This window comes from Psammomys obesus, unplaced genomic scaffold, assembly GCF_907164565.1.
Source record: "Psammomys obesus unplaced genomic scaffold, mPsaObe1.curated_primary_1811, whole genome shotgun sequence".
NCBI classification, from domain to species: Eukaryota; Metazoa; Chordata; class Mammalia; order Rodentia; family Muridae; genus Psammomys; species Psammomys obesus.
The window spans coordinates 31,392,250-31,413,395 of NW_026596046.1; the positions used below are offsets into that span (position 1 = coordinate 31,392,250).

Genomic DNA, 21,146 nt, shown 5'->3' on the forward strand with positions numbered 1-21,146 from the left:
TGTGTGTGTGTGTGTGTGTGTGTGTGTGTGTGTGTGTGTGTGTGTGTCTGTATGTGTTACGGAAGGCCAGGAAAGTCCTCAGGCATAGATATTATGCCCACCTTCTTGTATAGTGAACAAAACTTAGGCTATGGAAGGACCCAAGGAGAAGCTGACAACCTCGGCCCTTCACTCTTCTGGAATGTAGCTGAGCCTCAGTTTCCCATGATTCTTGGGATCACAGGCCATTACTGTCTATATACAAATCTCAGAAATCATGTAGACACTAAAGAGGTATTCTAAAGAGAAAGTGGCTTTGGAAGGTACATTAGGAAATGGCTAGACTGGTGGGGACTAGGGCTGTAGCCACCTGAGCAGGACACAAGGAGGGTGTGTCTTGAGTGCTGCTGACAAGCATGTCACCAGGGGTCTTCAGGTGGCTTTGGCAGAACAGTCTGTGACCTGGAGACTAAAGGATGGGAAAGGGTATCTCCAAATCATTTCATAGCTGCTTGGGACTGGGGTCCATAGTGTGACAGAGGACAGAAAGAAGGAGATACCAGTTCCTTCTACAGGTGAGGAGCCCCCCCCCCCCATAATCCCTTCAGGCTGAAGAATCCTCCATGCTACACTGAGTACAATAGAGCATGCTGGTAACCCAGGCACACAGAGGGCTGAGGCAGGGGAACAGCAAATTCAAGTCTAGCCTGGGCTATAAAGCTCGACTCTTTCTTGAGTCTAGTTTCCCTCAGACTCCTCCTTCCCATCTGTTGAAGAGAAGGCCTGATTGGAGCCCCAGATAATTACAGGCTAAGGCTTGTCACAGTAGTCACAGTAGGGGATGTTCAATTAAATCAGCACCTCAAATCTGCTCTGAATATTTCATAGTGCGGACCAAGCCCACTGAAGGTTGGCGACGGGAAGACTTTGGAAACCTTGTGCATAGTTGGCATCCAAATAAGACTGCTTTGACTCTTGCAAGGCTTTCCTGGGAGGAAGAATAGAGGAACTAGTCATCGGGCTGAACTTTGAAGGAGGCAGACAATGTCCCAAGGTGGTGTTCATGAACTAGAGTCCTGGAAGACAAAGAACCCCTGAGGCTAGGGTGGATCTGACTTTGAGATGCCAATGGCCCCAGCTTCCTGGGGGAAGGTAGAGAAGTTCTGCAGTGGTCAGGTAAGTAGAGAGAGCATCACTCAGAGAGAGCATCCCTCTATAAGGGCTCCAGTGGTTCCTGGTCACACAATGGGAGAGCCAAGGGACAGTGGAGAGCATCTTTTTCTCTGGTCCCTGGGTAACTGCAAAGTCAGCCTAATGGCTCAGTTCAGGAACCATCTTCCCAGGCAGCAGAGGCCTGAAGTTGATGTTCTGTCTCTGCTTCTAGGCATCTGTCAGTTGTTCCTTTGCGTCCTCTGCAGTAGAACCAAGGGTAGGTATGCTAGACTTTCTGACTATTTTGTGACTCCTTGGAGACCCAAACTGATCCAGTTCCTCAGGTCACACACCAGGATTTTCTAAGGGCCTGGTTAGAAGAGGGACAGGATACCAGAGCAGACAAATCTAGGGCAAATTACCAAGAAGGCAAGGGCTTGAAGATCATCAGAGAAAAGTTCCCTCTGGCAGAGAACTCAAGGACACAGATTGGCCCTATCTTTAGTCTGGAAAAATTATTCTGGGGAATAAGACACTAGACAGACTTCCTAGAATCCCGGGGAATAGAGAGCCGAGGCCTATAGAGGAAAAGAGGCAGATTTTGGCTTCATAACAGGAACTAAAAGCTGGCAGACAGAGCTGTCCCTAGAAATAACCAAGTCTCCAGAACTGAGGTCATGTGATGGTCACTTAGTAGAAATGGGACCAAGGGACATCAAGCATCCAATGTGAGTGCTACCTTCTGTCTGAACTCTCAGATGGCAGTAATGTGAAAGGCACTCTGACTGATCAGTGCTGTAGGATTAAAAAAAAAAAAAAAAAGACAACAGAGCAGGAATGTAAACAGCACAGCCATCATAAAACCTCCTGCCCATTGAGGTTCTGTTGTGTCCCCAAGTCCTAAGCGTGCCTAGCCCTTTGAAGGAGGAAGCCTCTGGCTCAGGATCAGAGTCTCTGCCCTTTGATACCTGGCCTCTGACAAGCCTCCAACAGAAGGCAAGATGGTTCCTGCAGACAGTGGCACCATCTGTCACCTGCCTGCCAGCCACCGATTAGAGATGTCCCTGCAGCCAGGCTGGGCACAGGGCCACACTCCATCCAGCTCACTCCCAGGAAAGCCCTCTCCTTGGCCCAGTGTGCTAGTCAGTGTGGACTACCAAGAAACTGCTGTGAAATCCTTTTGCCTAGCCCAGACCAGACTGGTGGCTAAGTGGGCCACTGGAAGGACTAATGCTATTTAAAAAATGAAGCGATCAATCATTGGTACAAATTTGAATAAGGATGACCATGTGGGATGCAGGACAGGTTTATTAAAAGCTTGAGCCTTGCAATAGGACAGCTGAGGAATGACTCCTGCCTGTACTCCCTTCCTAAAGTGGTCCCCTAAGCAAGTATTTGACCTGTCTAGTCCCAGAATCTCATCTGTAAAATGTGTAAAGCTTAAATGAGGCTATGCACGAACACCTTTCCATAGGCACCACTCTTAATATCCGTGTCCCCCCTGCTTGAGATAAGGGGTCATCTATAGTGACAGGGCTAGAGAAATGCAATCTGGGTGTCATAACAGTGAGCATAAATGTGGAAGCCAGAGCTCCTGGCGTCTCATGAACTTGTATTTCTTTGATGCTGTAAGCCTTTCCCAAATCTGTAACATGGAGATGATGATGCCTTCCTCCTTGGTTTGCAGAGTCCAGCACAGAATCTGGCATCGGGATAAAGACCAGGCCTTCCTCCTTCCCAGCTGAAAACAAAGGATTCTAAGAGCAAACTTTGAAAGGCGAAGGAAAATAAGATTTATGCTTTTAGTCATGCCAAGCTACTCCCCAGAACTCTCATTCTGCAGAACACATGTTAGCTCCGAAATGTTTATGGGCCTTTCTGACACACACGGAACTAAAAATACCACCCTCCGCTTATGTTAAGCAAAACTGATAAAATTTTAGCCCAGCAGGAATTCAGTCAATTTCCGGGCTGGTTTCGGGTAAGCAGGTGATAACAGCCCCTTTCCCTGTGGGCCGGGGCAGGAGGACGTATAACTGCAGCCCAGGCCCCATTGTCTGTGGAGGTCTCCCTCACAGATGCCTCATCTCAGTGTAAATACAACTGGAAGCCATTGAAAGGTCCAGATGTGGGGTTCTCCCCAGACATGGAAGCTTTGTTTCTGAGACTGCTCCTTCTGCACAAGCCTCACGCCCAGGTTTTTCTACCAAACTAAGCTAAGCAATCCACACCAGTCTTGACCTCTGACACCTCAAATGAAGCTTGAGGCAAGACTTCGGAGCTCAGTGAGGAGGGAAGACACCTGAAGGGAGGCAGAGGGAGACTCCTATGATGCTAGCTTGGGCCCCAAGTAGCACTGAGATAAGAAAGAAGACTTAGCAATTATTTACCCAGTGACTTGGGCATATGATACTAGGTGTTCGATGTTTTTCTTGATTTTTAAACATTTTATTCTGTTTCAAATATAGAACCAGACATGAGAGAACCATGTGATTTAGAGTAATTCACTTTAGCCCCCTTAAGCTTTTGTTATCTCATTGATAAAACAAGAACAAGAGATAATAGAAATTAAGAGAAGGCTTGCCCTGTTGCCAAGGGAACTGGGAGTAATATGCACACAGTAACCAGGACACAAGAAAGCATTTAGTTTTGTTTGTTCATTTGTTTGTTTGTTTGTTTACTTGTTTTGTTTGTTTCTGGCAGGGTCTCATATAGCCCAGGCTGTAAACTCACTGTGTAGCCAAGGCTGGCTGTCTTTGATCTCCTGATCTTCTTGCTTCCACCTTCCAGAAGCTGGAATTGCAGGTGTGTGTCATAGTGTTCAACATGAACTGATTGCATACACAGCATCTCTTAGTTTCATGTTTCCAGTACTGGTGATTTGACCCACTGCCTTGCATAAGCTAAGCAAGAACTCTGCCACTGAACTCTAACTCTGATGTATTTCTTTGTTGGTTCTTTCCCTATCTGAAATGCTATTCTGAATCTATACACCTATTCAAACCTTCCGGTCCTTTCAAGACTAGCGTGGTCACTGTAAAAGAAAACTACAGCAAACCAAAGTGAGAATACCATAATGTGGTAAAGGTGCTTGCTCTGAATGAACTAAGGACTTGAATTCAAATCCCTCATGCTGAAAGGATGACTGTACAACAGCCTGTAACCCGACACTATGAGGCTTTCTGGAGCTTGCTGGTCACCAGCCTACCTCCAGGCTCAGTGAGAGACCCTGTCTCAAAGAAATAAGGTGGAGAGTGTTCCAGCAGCACATCCAATATCCTCCTTTGGCCTCTATAGCCAGGTGGTGCAGCACACGTATATACATCACAAACCCACACACAATAAATTCCAAACGCTGACTTTAGAAAGAGTTCTGGGTTGCAAGTCCTAGCCTTGTCCTTTACCTACTGTGTAAACCGAGTCAATTACCAGGGCTGTTTAGCTTGGTCTCCCTGATGAGAAATGTGGGACAGTGTGCTACACTGTGCTACACTCTGTGCTCAATACATACCCATTTCTTTTGTCCTCTGGTCCCCCACCCTTTCTCTCAACGTTGAAGGACCACATCTGACACCCCTGTCAGACTCTTACCAGACATTTAAGTAACTGCAGCTGCTATCTTATCAAAGCCCTTGTCACTGACAGGCCCTCTGCCGGCACTCTAGCCAGGCAGAAAGATACCATTACAAGGTCTTGATCATCTCCGGAGACACCGGCTCAGGGCGGGCACTGCTCTGTTGCTCTCATGGAAAGCTCCTGTTCTCAGTGCACTTTTGTGGTGCTTAGGATGTGGCCGGAGGAGAATCTCAAAGAGCTGCACCCAGGAGGGGCTAACAGCTGAGCCCACACCAAGGCCTTGCTTGTTTTCGAGGTGTGGCCAACATCAGTGTTCTCACATAGGAACTGGTGTTTTACCTGACTGCCAGCTTCAGCTGGAGCCACAGTTACAGACACCTCACCTAGCCAGAGGCCTAGAGCTGGCCTACCCTTATTCCTTAGGTATGTATTCATTTGTCACCACAGTGCCAACATCTCTATCTGTTTAAGTTAGTGCATGGGTTGCATTCTTAGAGAATATCTTGCTTAGAAATAAAAAACAAAAAATGAGGGTGATGATGAGGGCAATGGCATTAATCATAATGATTTCCTAATCCCTTATAGCAGCGCAGCACATTTCGGTGGCCAGAGCACCCAAACAAAGCAGGATCTTGGCTGGAGAGACCTTACCAGTCACACAACTAGGAGGTGGCCGCAGCTCATCCTGCTCTGACAGAAGGCATGGGGAGCCCTTGACGACCCTCCTGTCATTTTAAGCTGGCTATTTAACTTCTCTAAACCTCTACTTCTCCCATAAAATGGAACCAAGTCACAGAGGTGGAAACAGTGAGAACAGCATGTGCCAATCAAGCCCTTCACCCCATACCAGCTAATCGCAAATTGTTCTAGCACTCTGTGCTCTGGGCATGACATTGCTGCCACTTCTTGAAATCAAAGATGCCATTATTACCTGGAGGAGACTTTCACAAGACTGGAACCATTTATGTTGAGGACAGCAAGGACACACACTAGTCACACACTAGCCACATACTAGCCACAGCAGTCTCTGCCCCTGTTTGAGGATGTACAGGCAGGTTCACAGTTGCTAGGAGACTCGAAAGTTGTTCATACTCCTGACAGTAACCCCACTTAAACCCATTGGCAACCAAGGTAGACTTGAGTGACATTACTTCTTGGGTGTATCATTGGTGCCCTACCAGCATATATAGATATTTGTTCATGTCTCCTTGGGCGAATTTAATGAGAACATAGCAAGCATGGTTATGATGAAAGGAATGATGATGATGAGGCTGATGGCTGACAGTTAAGCACCTAGTTAGAGGTGGAGCCCTATCGCATGACAAGATCCTTACAGGAAAGAGATTCACCCCATATTGATATTAATTAAGAGACAGAAGTGTGGCAGACACAAGGAAGCAGCCAAGAGAAGATGCCCATGATCTCAAAAGAGCAGGAAAGGAGTCCTCCTAGATCTGCATGGGGAAGGACGGTGTGCCTGAGGTAGAAAGTCCACCTGGAGGAAACTGCTGGGGACAGAGAGCTGCAGAGAATAAAAGGAGCAAGGGAAACACCAGTAGGACCTCCTAGCAGCCACACTCCAACCGCTCATCTCCTTCTGCCCCCTCTGCAGGCGAACATGACGAGTAGCATCAGGACAGGGCATAGCAGGGTTGAGTAATGGCAGGGAGCTCTATGGAGATTGTCTTAGCTTGCCTTCTGCTGCTGTGATATACACTGTGAGCAAAGCAACTTGGGGAGGGAAGGGTTTATTTTATCTCAAGTTTATAATCCATCGTGAAGGAGAATCATGTCAGGAACTCAAGGCAAGGAACTGGGCTTAGGAACTGAACCAGGGACCCTGGAGGGGTGCTTCTTACTGCTTTGTTCCCCACGGTTTGCTCAGTGTGCTTTCTTCTAAAACCTGGGATTGCCGAGAGTGGTGGGACAGACCTGTCATGCCAGCACTCGGGGAGGCAGAGACAGGAGAATCTCTGTGAATTCAAGGCCAGCCTGTTCTACAAAGCAAGTCCAGAACAGCCAAGGCTGTTCTGAAGGAAGGGAGGAAGGAAGGAAAGAAGAGTAAAGAAAAGAAAAACTGGGATTACCTGCAGAACGATTGTACCACCTCAAGTATGCTGGGCCTTCCCCATCAATCATTAATAAAGAAAATGCTTGCCTACAGACTAATCTGATGGATAGGTTTTCATGATTAAGGTTCCATCTTCCTAGTTTACCTTAGTTTGTGTCAGGCTGACAAAAAAGCTGATCAGCACAGGGACTGAAATAGTGACGCCTGTGGTGGGTAGAGACTGGAGAAATGAGTTGTTCTGGGGCAGTAAAAGGACATGGAAAGAGGGTTAAAGGGGCGGGTGTAGAAAGGCCTGGAATACTTTTTCCTTTTGAGTTTTATGGGCAGTGGAGAGGTTGCTTGGTTCCTCAGTCTTCTGAGTTGTTGTAGAGGCCACAGGCTGGCTGCCGCTTGTTTCTCAGTTCTAAAGTTTGGAAAATGCAATACGAGAGAACATTGTGTGAGCATCTTCTTGTTTGTGACAGAGGAGGACGTCAGCAGAATAGAATGTGGGAACAGAACTGACTTAGGTCTCTCTGCCCCCTCCTTATAAACCCACTAATCTAATCTGGAGGCCCCCAACCTCAGGACCTCATCAGAACCTAATTATTTCCCAAATAACATCAATACAACAGTGGTGTGAAGGAGAGGGTCGGGGTGGAGGGACGCAAAGTACATTCAAGTCATAGCAATGGGTAAGAAAATAACAGGTGTTTCTCCTGAAGCAGCGTGTTTTCTCACCCATGCGTGGATCAGAGAGCCCTGGGTGGGAGTGAGCACCCTCCAGAAAGCCCCCATCCTTCTGGCAAGAGCCCTAGGTCACTGCTTGCTTCCAGGGAGTTCTCCATCTCATTCCTCTTTCGCCCAACCCCTTCTGGTTTCAGCTAAATGGCAATTTAAGTGTGAACTCTCTCTGACCCCTTATCTGTTCAGAAAAGTAAATATTTACTGAATTGTGCTATGTTAAGGGGGAAAGGCGGGCTCTCCCTGCCTGGGGATGTCTGAGTTGGTAGCCATATTCTTGTCACCCACTAGCGTAGCAGCCTTAGTAGCCTGTGCTTTGTGAGGTGTCCCTCTTTCAATGGTAACTGACATCTAGTTGACGCCTTCTCAATTACGCCTTTTAAAACTGGGTTCTGACATTAATAGTTAATATAAATATTGAGCATTAATTGTGTGCTGGAGGCATATATTGATACATTTAATCCCCAGAAGAGCCAAAGGGAGCTTTGTGGATAAGGAAACTGAAGCACAGACAGGTTAAGTAATTTGTCTAAAGTCACCTCACCCAGCTAGTCAATATGGGGACACATGCTTTCTACACAGGCTGACTACTACATTTAAAGGGCACGTTTAAGAAGTACGTCTATTTTAGTTCTTATATTCAAGTGGTTTAGTTGTTACACATTCAACTAAATTGAACTACCAAAGGCTTGTTAGGGTCAGAAGGAATGGAATAAGTGCCAAACAGTTCTCTGCTCACTTATTCACTCAGTGAGTATCTGTGAAGACCATGAAAACCAGGCCTGCTTTCAAGGGGAAAAGTAGACTAAAAACCAGTGTCCACTTACCTGTGTGTCCTGGGAAAGACAACATGTCCAACAGGGTGAGGAGAATGCACAGTGAACAAGGAAGTGAATGTGTTTCTTGGGATGCAATGAAATGCTCAAAGTCTAGAAGTTCATTTGGTCAATAAGCTAGAATTGGTCCTAGCAGCTAGGCAGGGACACAAAGAGGGCACAAGCAGAATGATGGCTTTGGAAATTCAACTGGCACAGCCCAGGAAGTCAAAACCGTCCAACAAACCATCCAAGCAACCATGTGCCAAATTCAATTCTCCGTGCCAGAACTTGGGCTCTAGGGGAGCTGTGTGAACTTGGGCAGGAAAGTCACCCTCCTCAACTGAAATTTTCAGATAGTTCCATGACTCACATGGCAGGATTGGCAAGGGGATCTGACACGTCATCACTTACGATAGCGGTTAAAGTAAGCACCTAGTTGATATTGGCTTCTGCAACAAATATATTTGCTACTGTTGGTGCTAATTTGGTGTGATTACGAGCCGTGTCAGTGATGTGTGTTCATGATGGCTAACCTTTATTGTGTGCTTACTCATACAGCTGCATTTCTATCACTCTAGGGCTGGAAAAGCCACAAGGGACAGATGCAGTAGTTGCTATAAATCCTCACCCAAATTAAACCAGAACAGTGCTGGGGGTCAAAAGCCATTATTGGGTCATAATATCAATTTAAAGAGTGATAATCGGCCTTTCTTTAAAAATTAAAAAGATTGAGGGGCAGGAGATATGGCGCAGCAGTTAAAAGGACTTGTTCCTCTTTCAGAGAAGCCGTGTCAGGTAGCTCGCAACCATATAACTCCAGCCCTGGGGAAATCAGACGCCCTCTTCTGACCTCCACAAGCACACATGCACAAGAACACACTTGAGATTAAAAAAAAAATCTTTAAAAAAAAACTATTAGATTAACATGGAAACTATAAGCAAGCATTAGTTGTCATACAGTAACTTCTGTACATTTTCTGCTTCCAGTAACATACTCCATAAATACACTCACTTACCAATGTATATATGGGATGCATTACAAGATGGTTTTAAAACTAAGAATTACAGTCAAGGAATTTTAAACACCCTGGGATAGAAGGTTTGAATGATCTCTGGTCTTCCTGGTTGGTTACTGCTCAGACCCCTAGAACACGGTCTTGACAGCCAGTATTGGGAGGCAGAGCACCAAGCCAGCAGCTAGAGAGATGGCAGAGCAGACTTCCAGAATCCCCATGTGTGGATCCAAAGCCATCTCCTGGCTTCTGCAGGCACCAGACATGCATGTGGTACACATATAAACCTGCGGGCAAAACGTTCATACACAGAAAATTTAAAAAAATAAACAAATATTTGTAAAAGAAAGCAAAATTTGGAGCCTAGTCTTGGCCCTTAGTGATATGACTTGATTCTTGTGTGTCCTCCTCAATTATCAGGGATGCTTTGAGAATTAAGACCCCTAGAAATCAATTCCATTTAACTGCAACTAGGTACAACTTTGGTCTCTAGCCAGTAGTAGCAAAATTGGCATTACTAGAGGGACCAAAGTCATACATGTTTTTGAACAATGCAGGAAAATTCTATAGTAAACACTCAGGATCCATAATACATCCAGAGATACGGAGTGCCAAATGCAGACCATCTCCTTGGTTGTGGTGTCTAGCTTAGGGCACAGGGTTGACCTGAGTGGATCTAGAGGGCTCGTGACGAAAGTGGCCAGAATCTTGCACTGGAGTTGAGCTAGAGCTCCCCTGGAGAGAGCCTTTGAAGGCTTATGAGGGAAAAGCGGAAGGGATGCTGCAGATGCCATTGGCCATGGGCAGACTTGCTCGTCGTCAGACCAAATCTGGCCTACCATTGGGTTCTGTTTGGCCTGCAACGTATTTTGAAATTGAAATTTAAAAGATTATATTTTAAAATTACACATTTTATTTCAAAATTAAAATCCCCAGCTTGTCTTAAAATTTCGGAAGGCGTCCCCTAACCATCACCTACCAACTGCATCGGGGGCAGGCACTGAGCACCACCCTTGCTGGCAGAGTCCAGCCAGGCAGTGAGACCCCGGGTACATTCCACTTATCAGAGAGCTCCTATTCAGCCTTTTCTCTAGCAAAACAGCAAAGAAGTGAATGTTTTGTACGCTCTTGTTGCTCTGACAAATGGAACAAGGGGAAGCCAGAACTGAAGAAGTTGGAGACCTCAAGAAAAAGGAGTCTTCTCACTTGTTGACTGCTTTCCTCCTAGACTGAAGGCCTGGCCCTTTCAGGGATGGGGAAAGGTTGTGTATGTGCCCCAGAGTCAAAGAAAGACTCAGAAAGGAGACTGCAGATGCCGTTAAGCTACAGACTCTCAGGCTGTCAGTGTGGACCTAGGCAAGATCAAACTCAGGGTAGTGTTAATGCGTACTCAGGATGGCTGGTCACCGAGAAAACAGATAACAACAAATGCTGGTGAGGATATGGAGGGGAGGACACCTTGATATACTGCTGGTGGGAGTGTAAAGCCAGCCTCTGTTTAAATCCGCGTGGAGAGAGTAATACTGTCTAAAGACCTACAGTGATCCAGTGTGATAACTGAAGAAATGTTTTTACTTCCTGGCCTGGCAATAGTCAGCCATTTCTCAGCTTCTTACGGAGCCCCCTATGTTTAGGGTTAGGCCTCTCTCAGCTGAGATATGATAGAAATAACAGGGAGTCATCTCCTGCCTCCAGCTGTCACTAGGTACCAGCACCCTCTGATCTTTGTTGTCCTAGAGGAGGGCATGGGGCATCTTCAGGTAAACCCAGTAACAGAGGCACCATGTACCCTGACTGTGAGTGCTGGAGCCTGCCCATTCCTCAGAAGCCTCCTGACTCACTTTACTTCACGAGAACGTTGGGTCCAGGCTAAACCCTGGCATTGCCTCCCCTGTCCAGATCTGGGGCTCAGTCTTCCTTTTGCTTTCTCCACGGCAGACCACTCTGCCCTGAGCGCAGCAAGGGCCCAGTTTGTGGATGTGGAAGAGCGTGAGCCGGAGGCCATGGACGTGAAGGAGAGGAAGCCCTATCGCTCGCTGACCCGGCGCCGCGATGCTGAGCACCGCTACGCCAGCTCTTCGGCGGACAGCGAGGAGGGCAAGGCCCCACAGAAGTCCTACAGCTCCAGTGAGACCCTGAAGGCCTATGACCAAGAGGCTCGACTAGCCTACGGCAGCCGCGTCAAGGACATGGTACCACAGGAGACAGAGGAGTTCTGCCACGCGGGTGAGTGCACACCACAGGGTGGGTTGAGGATCAGTGTAGGCAGGTATGTGCCTGGGTGAAAACGCAGGTGAGCTGGACAGGGAGGTGGCCCCAGAAAAAAAAATGCAAGTTCCTGCTGATTTGGCCCCAGGGTCTATTGAGAGCCTGACCTATATAGTTCATTGCTAGGACAGATGTGTTCTGGCCTAGCTGCCTAGTTTGGAGGCTGGCCTCCAGGATTAGTCCAGAGTCACACTTTCTTGCTAAACATTGTCCTCTTGGGTTAGATGGCCATGAGCAGTCATCCTTATACAGTGGCTGCTGAGGGAGGCCTCAGTGGGATGACACCTTTAAGTTGTCAGCATGATTTGCTTTAGGGATTTATTCGCTCATCAAGCATATCTTAGCACCTTCCTGTGTCATTGTGTGTGACCTTGAGAGAAGGCTGCTCTGAAGGTTAGACTGTAACACCTAGTGATTTGGAAGATAATCTTGGTGTCAGACCCTCCTTCCCTGGCTCCTCCCACTTGGTCCTCACCAAAGTCTAGCCATCCGGCCCCAGAAAACCATTCAGCCAGCCCCTTTTCTCCTTTCCCTCTGCCACTTTCTGGTCCTGCGCATTTTTACATGCGCTCGTAGGCTGTCCTCAACTACCATCCACTCCCAGAGCTCCATTCAAGCCATTCTCTTCCACAAGCCACAGCGAAGCTTGAGAATGATTCCACGTACTACTGACTCCAGGCTCCTCAGCCTGGCACCAGGAGACCTTCCTCAGTTTCCTCTTTGTCTTCCTACATTTTTTTGTTTGTTTGTTTTATCCTTCTCCACCACCTCTCCACACACCACCATCCATGGCCCAGCCCATCTGGACTGTTGCTGCATCCTGCAGGGATGATGGCCTCCTGCTGTGGTACCTCCAAGGTGCCCGTGAGGCCTGGTAGGTGACCGTGTTCCTTTACAATGGGAGAAGTCCACTGGGATTCTGCTGTGTGCCACTCCCCTGCACAGACAGCATCAGCCACGCAGCAGGCGACGCAGTGAAGATATGTTTTAGCAATGCTGTTTAATCCTCACAACAGCCCGGTATTGAATCATATATGCAAGATCAAACAAGTAAGAGGGGCATGCAGACATTAGCGCTTGCGTGCACCCCCCCACCCCCACCCCTCCAGCCTCGTTTCTGCTCCCTCCCCCAGGCCTGGATCCACAGGGAAGCTTCCCCACTAGCAAGGCTGCATCCCAGGCTTAAGAAATGACGGCTGTACAGCTCTTCCCGGCTTGTGATTAAGAGCTCAAGCTCTGGCATCGGACAGATCTGGATTTGAGTTCTGGCTCTGCCGCTGTTACAGCCCTCGGCATCCTCACCTGTGCAGAGGGATAATGGCACCTAATGGTAGGGTGCTCTCGAGGATTTGCAAGGACTGTGAACAATGCCCTCAACCCTCGAGCCTGGCATGTAACTGATGCTTTATAGATGCTACCCACTACTCACTGTCACCTCAGAGCCTTGGGGAAGGGAAGAGACAAAACACCTCTAAGCTTTCCTCTAACTCTGCCCACCCTGTGCTTGACAGAACTCAGTGAGCCAGCGGCTCAGATGCAAGCCTAGCACACCGGGCTCAGGAAAGAAGCCCCTGTGGTCCTTGTGAAAAGCATGCACAAGCATGTGCAGCACAGTTTGCAAACTGTCATCTGGGATCTTTAAAGACCCTTTGAAGAACGAAGGCACGGGTTCTGCCCCACAACTGAAGGAAGCTCAGGCGACCCCAAGTCTAAGATCATAGTTAGGTGCCGAGGGAGGTGGGATGGAAAGCCATGTTCTAGGCTCCTCGGGAAAGAAGTCGAAGGTCGTAAAACAGAACACATGGAGAAATAAATCTCCCACCTCACCAGTGGTCTCACCAGGCTCCCTGAACTCCGGGAGTTGGCCCTTACCTTGCATTCCTTTTCTCTCAGGACACCTCAGCTCGCTGGTATTGATGCCAATTCTGTCTGCTTCAAAGGGAATGGAGGGCAAGCCATATGGAAACCAGTGTGGCTCAGGCTGTTTATAGCAAATAAATTTGGGTTTTCACTTAGCATAGCAGTCATTCTTTGTAACGTGAGTGGCCTCTCTTGAGAGGATTAACCCAGTAAAGTGCGTGGTGTGAGCTGGGAGGGGATGGAGGCAGGGCTGGAGCGTGCACAGCAGCCAGAAACCTGCAGAGGAGATGGGGGACTGGGGCTACAACGTGCACTTTGTTTTTTTCTTAGAAGGAGAGAAAAATAGGAGAGCAGAGTAGAGTATGGCGCACAGGGGTGAGATTCAAAGTATCTAACATCTGGTCTGGCCCACACCCCAGCCAATCGGAACATTTGCCTGGCCACTGAGCAAGCCCAGAGGTCCCTGAGGTACAGGGCCTGCTGACATGAAACTGTTTGTCTGGCAGCTGGGTCTGGAGGAGATAATGTAAGGGGGTGGAAGAGAAGTGGCTGGAGTAGCCAGGTCAGAGTATGGGAGGCATGAGGGGGCTCAGATCCTGAACACATCATTTACCCACTAATGTGGGAAGCTTTCACGACTTTAACATCAGATATGTCAGGTCATGGCTGAGTCAGCTTCTGAACCGTCTCCCATTCCAGGCTCCCCTGGCCTGGCCAGAAAAGAACCCCTGGTTCTAGGGAAACAACGAAGGTAGGGCTCATCCAAGAAGTTTCTGTCCTGTTCTGGACTTGTTGACAAGTCCCATCTGAGAGAGGAAACCAGAAACCTTCCATGCAGTTGAACAGACATCTTAAACTGAGAGCCTCGACACGACTGGATTCGGCTGGAGGCATAGAAATTGGGAGATAAACAAGACAGAGCCTCAGCCTGTGTGGAAGCCACCTTCAGCAGAAGTGGCGGACAGCTCTGCCATCTCAAAGCTCTGGGAAGAGCATCTTCAAGAGGGAACTGGGGGAGGGCGACAGTGAATTACGCCTAAGTGTAAGCAGGTGATGGGGGGGTCGTCACAGAGGAGGGCAGCCTGAGTCAGCTTTGATGCACAGCCCTTGGCTGGGGAAGGACAGGCAGAAAGAGCCCTGCAGGCAGAGGAGGTGGCTGGAGCCATCACCATGAAGGCAAAGTGAGCAGTGAATCCATCGGTGAGGGGCTTCTGGTTGGGAAAACCGGCCCCGCCCGCATCCTCACCATGATTATCTTGTCTCCTCTCAGGCACTAACTTCACCCTGCGTGAACTGGGGCTTGGGGAGATGACGCCCCCTCATGGGACCCTCTACCGGACAGACATTGGCCTCCCACACTGTGGCTATTCCATGGGGGCCAGCTCTGATGCAGACCTGGAAGCAGACACTGTGCTGTCCCCCGAGCACCCAGTGCGCCTGTGGGGCCGGAGCACACGGTCAGGGCGCAGCTCCTGCCTGTCCAGCCGGGCCAACTCCAACCTCACGCTCACCGACACGGAGCATGAGAACACAGAGACCGGTGAGTGGCTCACCTGGCCTGTCGGTCACCCTGGGTTACCAGGCCATGGTTCTAATTGTAATATTGATTTCCTGCTGTGTCGCTGGGGCTCTGGTGAAGCCGATGAAAAATTGCTTCGCCCTCAGTGGGCGCAAGTCAGAGCCTTTTGCAGTGTCACCTGAAATTCCCACCCATCGGTGACATGTCAGAGAGGGGGTCACTGCACTTTCAGTCCAGACTAGGGCAGGACTAAAGTGCTGGGTTATTGCTTGCTGGATAAGGGAGCAGAGGGCTGCGGGTGTCGGTAGCCCAGCTGCTGCACAGCAGGTTCCTTGTGGAGTCTGAGCACCCAGCTCTGCTCCTAGACTTTCTGGCATCTATTTTCTCTGCAGTCCTAGACAATCTCCTGTCCTACTCCACTGTCTTATGTTGCTCAAAAGGTTTACATACCAACACTGTCAAATGGGAGATGTGTAAGGGAAATGGAAAGGCAAAGGCTCCAAAGTTCCAGTTAGGAAAAATAAGTTTATATGATCATATGTGTCAAGTGTCCGGTAATCCAAACGCTTGGAGTCAGGAAATGTGTGCCACAAAACCACAGTGTGGCTGCCCTGCCAGGACAGCTGTGTGGAGGGGCCCACTGTGGCCCAATACTGGGGCCTCAGAGAGACTGGCAGAGCCTAGAACAGCCCCACCTGGGGAGATGTTTGTTTCTGAGAAGCTAGGCCAGGAAGCTGGGGTCTTTCCTCCTATAACCATTGGCGCAACATGGGATGTTGTTTAAAAAAAAAAAAAAAGTCAGCATGAGCAGAGCCAGCCAGATGCCAGTGCCCCCTACTGGCTGCCAGATCTAAAAGCAAGAACCTGGATTCCCAGCCAGCAACTGGGTCAGAACAAGGGCTTAGCCCCTTTAACATGACAGCTCCAGCTGAGCTGCAGAAGATCAAAGCCCAGATTAGAGATCAGGCAGTTGACCAGGGGAGTCAGAACCAGGTAGAGGATTTCATCCCCTTAAAGAGGCAGCTGCAGGAGGATTCCAGATGTCTCTTCTGCCATCCTGCCATCGGGACCAGAGGAGTTCTTTGTAGGGGTCCTGGAGAGAAAGTGTCGCCCTCCCCCTCAACTCTAGGGAGGGTCCAGTGACCTCATCCCCTGTGGATCTTCTCTTCCACGGTGGACAACTTGTACGCTTTTATCCCCTGCTAAGGCTCAGGCTGACTAACAGCCCTGTCTCCCCCTAACCCACTGTGCACGGAACCACAACACAAGCTTAAATGGCAGGGTCACACAGAAAAATGAGGCCTTGTTGAGGGGACAGGAAGTATCTAGCCCATCACTGGTCTGGAGTATGGCTTTGGATGTGTTGTGTCCTCTTTCTGCCCCTTGCTTTCCTCATTTCTAGTTTGAATGAAGTCAGCATTTCTTATTTTCTGAGCTCTTAAATTAGGAGAAGGAAAGTGTTTCTGTGATCTCGTGGTGAGGAAACATTAAACAAGCTTAAACCAGTTTCTCTTGTGGAGGACTTCTCAGAGCCTTTAAAATATTAACGTGCATGCTGGTGGGTAAATTACCAGCATTTGTAGATAGCACCCTTCATAGTCTCTGCCCTGGGAACCCTTTCTCCTCAGCTCATCTGGGAGGGGGCAGAGTTCTGATAGCTGCTTTTGTAATGCTGAGCTGAGTGACGTCCAAGCCTCGTAGATGTGGGATTCTGGCTGTCTGATGTTGGCGTGCTGATCTGGGATTCTGGCTGTCTGATGTTGGCGTGCTGAAGATGAAGGTGCATGGGATGAAAGCAATAGGGATGCAGAGAGTTAATCACGGCTCCTGATTATCAATGCCCAGGCGCGACTGAGCGCTTCAGCCATGGGAGCTCATTTATTGCCTCTTCAACTCTTTTAAGTCGATTTTATCACAATCATTGCACAAGGAACGGTAGCCACAGAGACCAAGAAATCCGCCTGCCTCTCATGCTAGATGGAATTAGAACTCGGGCCTGTTCGCCAATCTAAAATCTCTTAACTCTGTTAGCCTTATTTATTCCTGTTCTTTTGAAGGCTTCTTGCTACAGTGATAAAGGATCACTTTCTGTAAAGTCATGACAGAGTAAGACGGATGCTGCCCAAGTTATTGTATATCCCTGAGAGCTGAATTACAGCTGAATCAAGCCTCTGTTGTGGGGATAATGACACATGTGGTGAGCCTGCAGATCATGGGGCCAGGGCGTTGGTTGCTCGTTCCCTGCCATAGTTCCCTCCCCATGCTTTCCATCCCCACTTGGACCTTAGAGCTCCACTCAGAGCTCTAAAGCAGCTATACCCAGAGGAAATGGTCAGGCAAAGGAGGGGGAAGAGAGTCCAACAGAGGACCCTGATTTCTACACCCCCTTTTAAGCCTGGACTCCAACGCACACACCATGCAGGTTTCCATACTCTGGAGCCCTGCCTCCATTGCAGTCATGGCTGTTTTATACTCTAGCCTGAATAACGATAGTGATCATCAGAGTGGCTTGTTATTATTCACTGGTTAGGTTTGTAGTACTGTTGCTTAGCTGAGGAAACTAAGGTGCAGGGAGACAAAGAGCACAGTGCTGTCTGCCTGGCTGAATTGAGGACAGGCCCTGTCAGGAGAGTCTGTTCTCTCCAGGCTCTCCTCTCTTCTTGCCCTTCCCATCTAACCTCCCACCATCCCATCCTCTGACCTGGATTTTGCTCCATTTTCTCTGAGGAGGGCTTGGATCTCATCAGAGGACGAGGGTTGGCTATATTGGATGAGTTAGCTCTTCACCCCATTACAGTGAGGCCACTGCTCAGGAATAAGGGAAATCAGCACCTGCCAACATCCCAGTGCGCACATGTGATAGCCTCAAACCTCACAACATCACGATGGCATTCCCATCTGCCCGATGGGAAAGCAAACACTCCACAGACGAAATTCAACTAATACGATGGCACCGATCAGGATGTCAGAAAAGCTTTGATTGGAACGTGGGTCTCTCTGGTCCCTTGTTTGCATCCATCTGAGTCACAAGAGTCTGTGGTCTCTTCTTTGAGAACAGCGGCAGTGTGCATCCAAGTTCTCAAGACCTCCTGATAAATGTAAAAGGCAGACCGCAAACCCCCGTGACCTCCAGCCTCAGAAACTTGCACTCTTTTTCCACAGAGACCTTGCATTAGTCAATAGTAATGGTCAACAGTATTGACAGCAGTGGGAGCTTCCGCTAAGGTCACAGGGCTGCTGTGTGCAATTGTCATCAGTAATAACTTTTTATAGGGTCCATTAAAGCCAATTTCTGTCCCTGAAAGTTAATGTCAGCAACATTTTATGTCATTGCTTAATGTTTGAAATAAATTACAAAATTGACTGGGTGACACAAGTCCTCCTCCTCAAGACCATCAGGCAGAGATAGCCTTCAGGTCTCTCCTCCTGGAGGGGTCAGCAGACTGGGAGCAGCACGGAGGTTCCAGCATGACAGACACCCACAAGGCACCCAGTGAATGTTTTTCAGAAGATAGAGGGTGTGGTTGGGGCTCCATTCCCATCACTGGGGCAGGACAGCAAAAATCCCTCATGTAATTTGTTTCGTGATTGCTGAGTGTCTCCAGCATTATTCTAGAAGGTGGGAAGCAGAATGTAGGGGCAGAAGTGGGAAGCTGATTCCGTGTGATAGCAGAGGCATCCCAGATTAGAAAGAATACTCACCTCAGAGCCCCCAGAGAGACCCTGCCTCACAGTCCCTTGCAGCATGTTCCAGCTGTGAGGCCTTGAACAACATGCTTTGCCTCTCTGAATCACAGATCTGCATTTTAAAAACAATACACTGGTGGTTTACTAGAGACAGGGGGAATGTCACTGGCTACAGAGCCCCGGTTTGGGAGAATGAGAAATTTCTGGAGATAAATAGGTGTGACGGCCATACAGTAATGTAAACATGCCGATAGCGCAGAGCTATGCTCTTTAATATGGCTCAATGCTAAGTAAGTTTAATCATCATAGTTAAAAAACATAAAATCAAAGGCCTGGGGAGATAGCTCAGTCAGTAAAGTGCCTGCTACACAAGCATGAGAACGTGACTTCCATCCTCAGAATCAACATTGGGAAAGAATGAAAGGCCAGCTTGAGATTCCAGCGCTGTGGTCACGGAGATAGATGGATCCCTGGGTCTCACTGGCTAGCCAGTATAGCCTAACTGATAAGTGTCAGCCAATGATAGACCCTATTTCAAAAAGAAAATAATAATACAATAATAATAATAATAATAATAATGAGGGTGGAGAGATGCACATAGAAAATAAAAACAATTAAAATTAAAAATATAAGACTTCATGCCATCTCTGAGGTGTTGCCGGCCTGCATACTGCTGTGGAAGTCCCCGCTCTGTGGGTCCTGAGTTCAGGCATCTGATCATGCCCTTTTCATGATCTAGATGGTCCAGCGAAAGGAGCTCCCGGGGTATGCAAAGGTCCATCCTCTACCTCACTCATGTTCTGAGCATGGGTCTGAAGGCCTGGTAAGATCTAACTGAGTGAGAGAGAAAGAGAGCTCTTCCCAAGGAAGCCCACTTCAGGAGCCATAGCTGAAGGCACGAGGAGGCCTGGGTGGCCTCCGTGCTTTTATCCCAGGCGCCAACTTAGAAAATCACTCAGTAAAGAAAATGAAGGAAATCAGTTTGCCCCACTATCCCCCATGATTACACAGTCTGACATCAAAGAGGAAATTGTGGGTTAAGCTAATGAGGCATCAAGTCCACAGAGCAGGCAGCATCCCCCAGGCATGTGAAGAGGGAACTCCTCTCAAGTCGTTTTGGTTCGCCCTCCAACCTCCCTGGCCCTAGACCCTTGAGAATTTGCTCTTTCCGAGATCTAGAAGAAAATCTGTCAGTAAGTTGGAAATGTTCAGAGTGTGGCAACTCAGCCTCCTGTCCAAAGACGTCTTCCAGGACATGGAGCTGAGCCAGATAGCTGGGCTAGAAACTGAATGCCCACACTGAGTCTCCTCCTGCTTCAGGAGCCAGCCCGCAGTCCTGCCTGAACATACCCATGTTTTCAGGAAGTTTTTCTCCTTTGGGGCAGTTTGCCATGAAACTCCTGAGCATACTGTGAGCCCCTAGGTTCTAAAGGGGCCTGGAAAGAATAAGTATGAGTCAGAGAATTTAGGAATAATGGGTTAGAAGAGACTTTTTTTTTTTTTTCTAGGTAAGGATCTGGAGTTCAGTGGCATCTTGAAGGGGACAAAGCCAAGACTTAAACCCAGATATGTCCCATTCCAACATCATTCTGTTGCTTGACCACTCCACTCTGTGGTGTGTGCTGTTTCGATTCATAAACTGTGAGGTCTGGGAAATAGTTCTGGCTGTATCTAGAACATAAATTTCCTTGTCTGTGCTAGAAACTTTCAGAAAAGCAAATGAACTAATGGCCTCTCTAATATGATTGGGATATAGAAATCAAACCAGGCCACTCTCCAACTGTGTCAAGCTAGAGAAAGAAGTTTAAGAGAAAAGGACAATCAGAAAGCATCAGAGAAGACCCCATGGAGGGGATGCTAGGCCCCAGGCTTTGAGGATCAGGAGGAATTTAACAGGTAGAGAAATTGGAAGAAGAGCATTCTGTGTGGACAAACAGTGAGGTCATCCCCAGAGTCTATGGAGAGCAGACATATGCCAGTGTGCCTTCTGGGGAATCTGAGGATGGCGTGTGGGAAGACATAAGACAGAGTTCAGCGTTATTCTGTACGATCTGAAGAATGCAGTAACCATACTCTGTTTCAAATGAGGGAGTTTATTAAGCTTGTAGCAAACAAAAGTAAAAGAACAGATAGCGAGTAGCACATAGGTAACAAAATATCATCAAAGCAGATTCTTTTAACATCCAGCAGGGGACAACTGAATAACGTGATTGAGAGTGAGAGCAAACAGGTAACATCATCAAATCTGGCTTACAACCTCCAGTAGAACCCGACTGGGCAGGAATCATTCAGCTGGAGTTCCCACCTGAGACTCTCTCCATCAGTGAGCCTCTGACTTATTACAATCACACGTGTTTTTATATTGTAGGATAAACAATGGCACTGTCTGTTGGGAATCGTTTGCCTTCTAGCTGTTCTCAAGGACACAGTGTTTTTAATATCCCTAGGTGTTTGCTATTTTCCCCTGTCCTGGTTACAGA

General features: G+C 48.1%; 1 protein-coding gene across 2 annotated transcripts in view; it reads left to right on the plus strand.

Annotated features, from left to right (window-relative positions):
- Tenm4 (teneurin transmembrane protein 4) overlaps positions 1–21,146 on the plus strand; it is a 697,438-nt gene that overhangs the window by 328,081 nt on the left and 348,211 nt on the right. For both annotated transcript variants that reach the window (XM_055623346.1, XM_055623347.1), the window contains exons 5-6: positions 11,271–11,558; positions 14,731–15,000. In XM_055623346.1, the coding sequence (XP_055479321.1) occupies positions 11,336–11,558; positions 14,731–15,000 (493 nt within the window). In that variant the 5' untranslated portion in view covers positions 11,271–11,335. The remainder of the gene's footprint in view (positions 1–11,270; positions 11,559–14,730; positions 15,001–21,146) is intronic.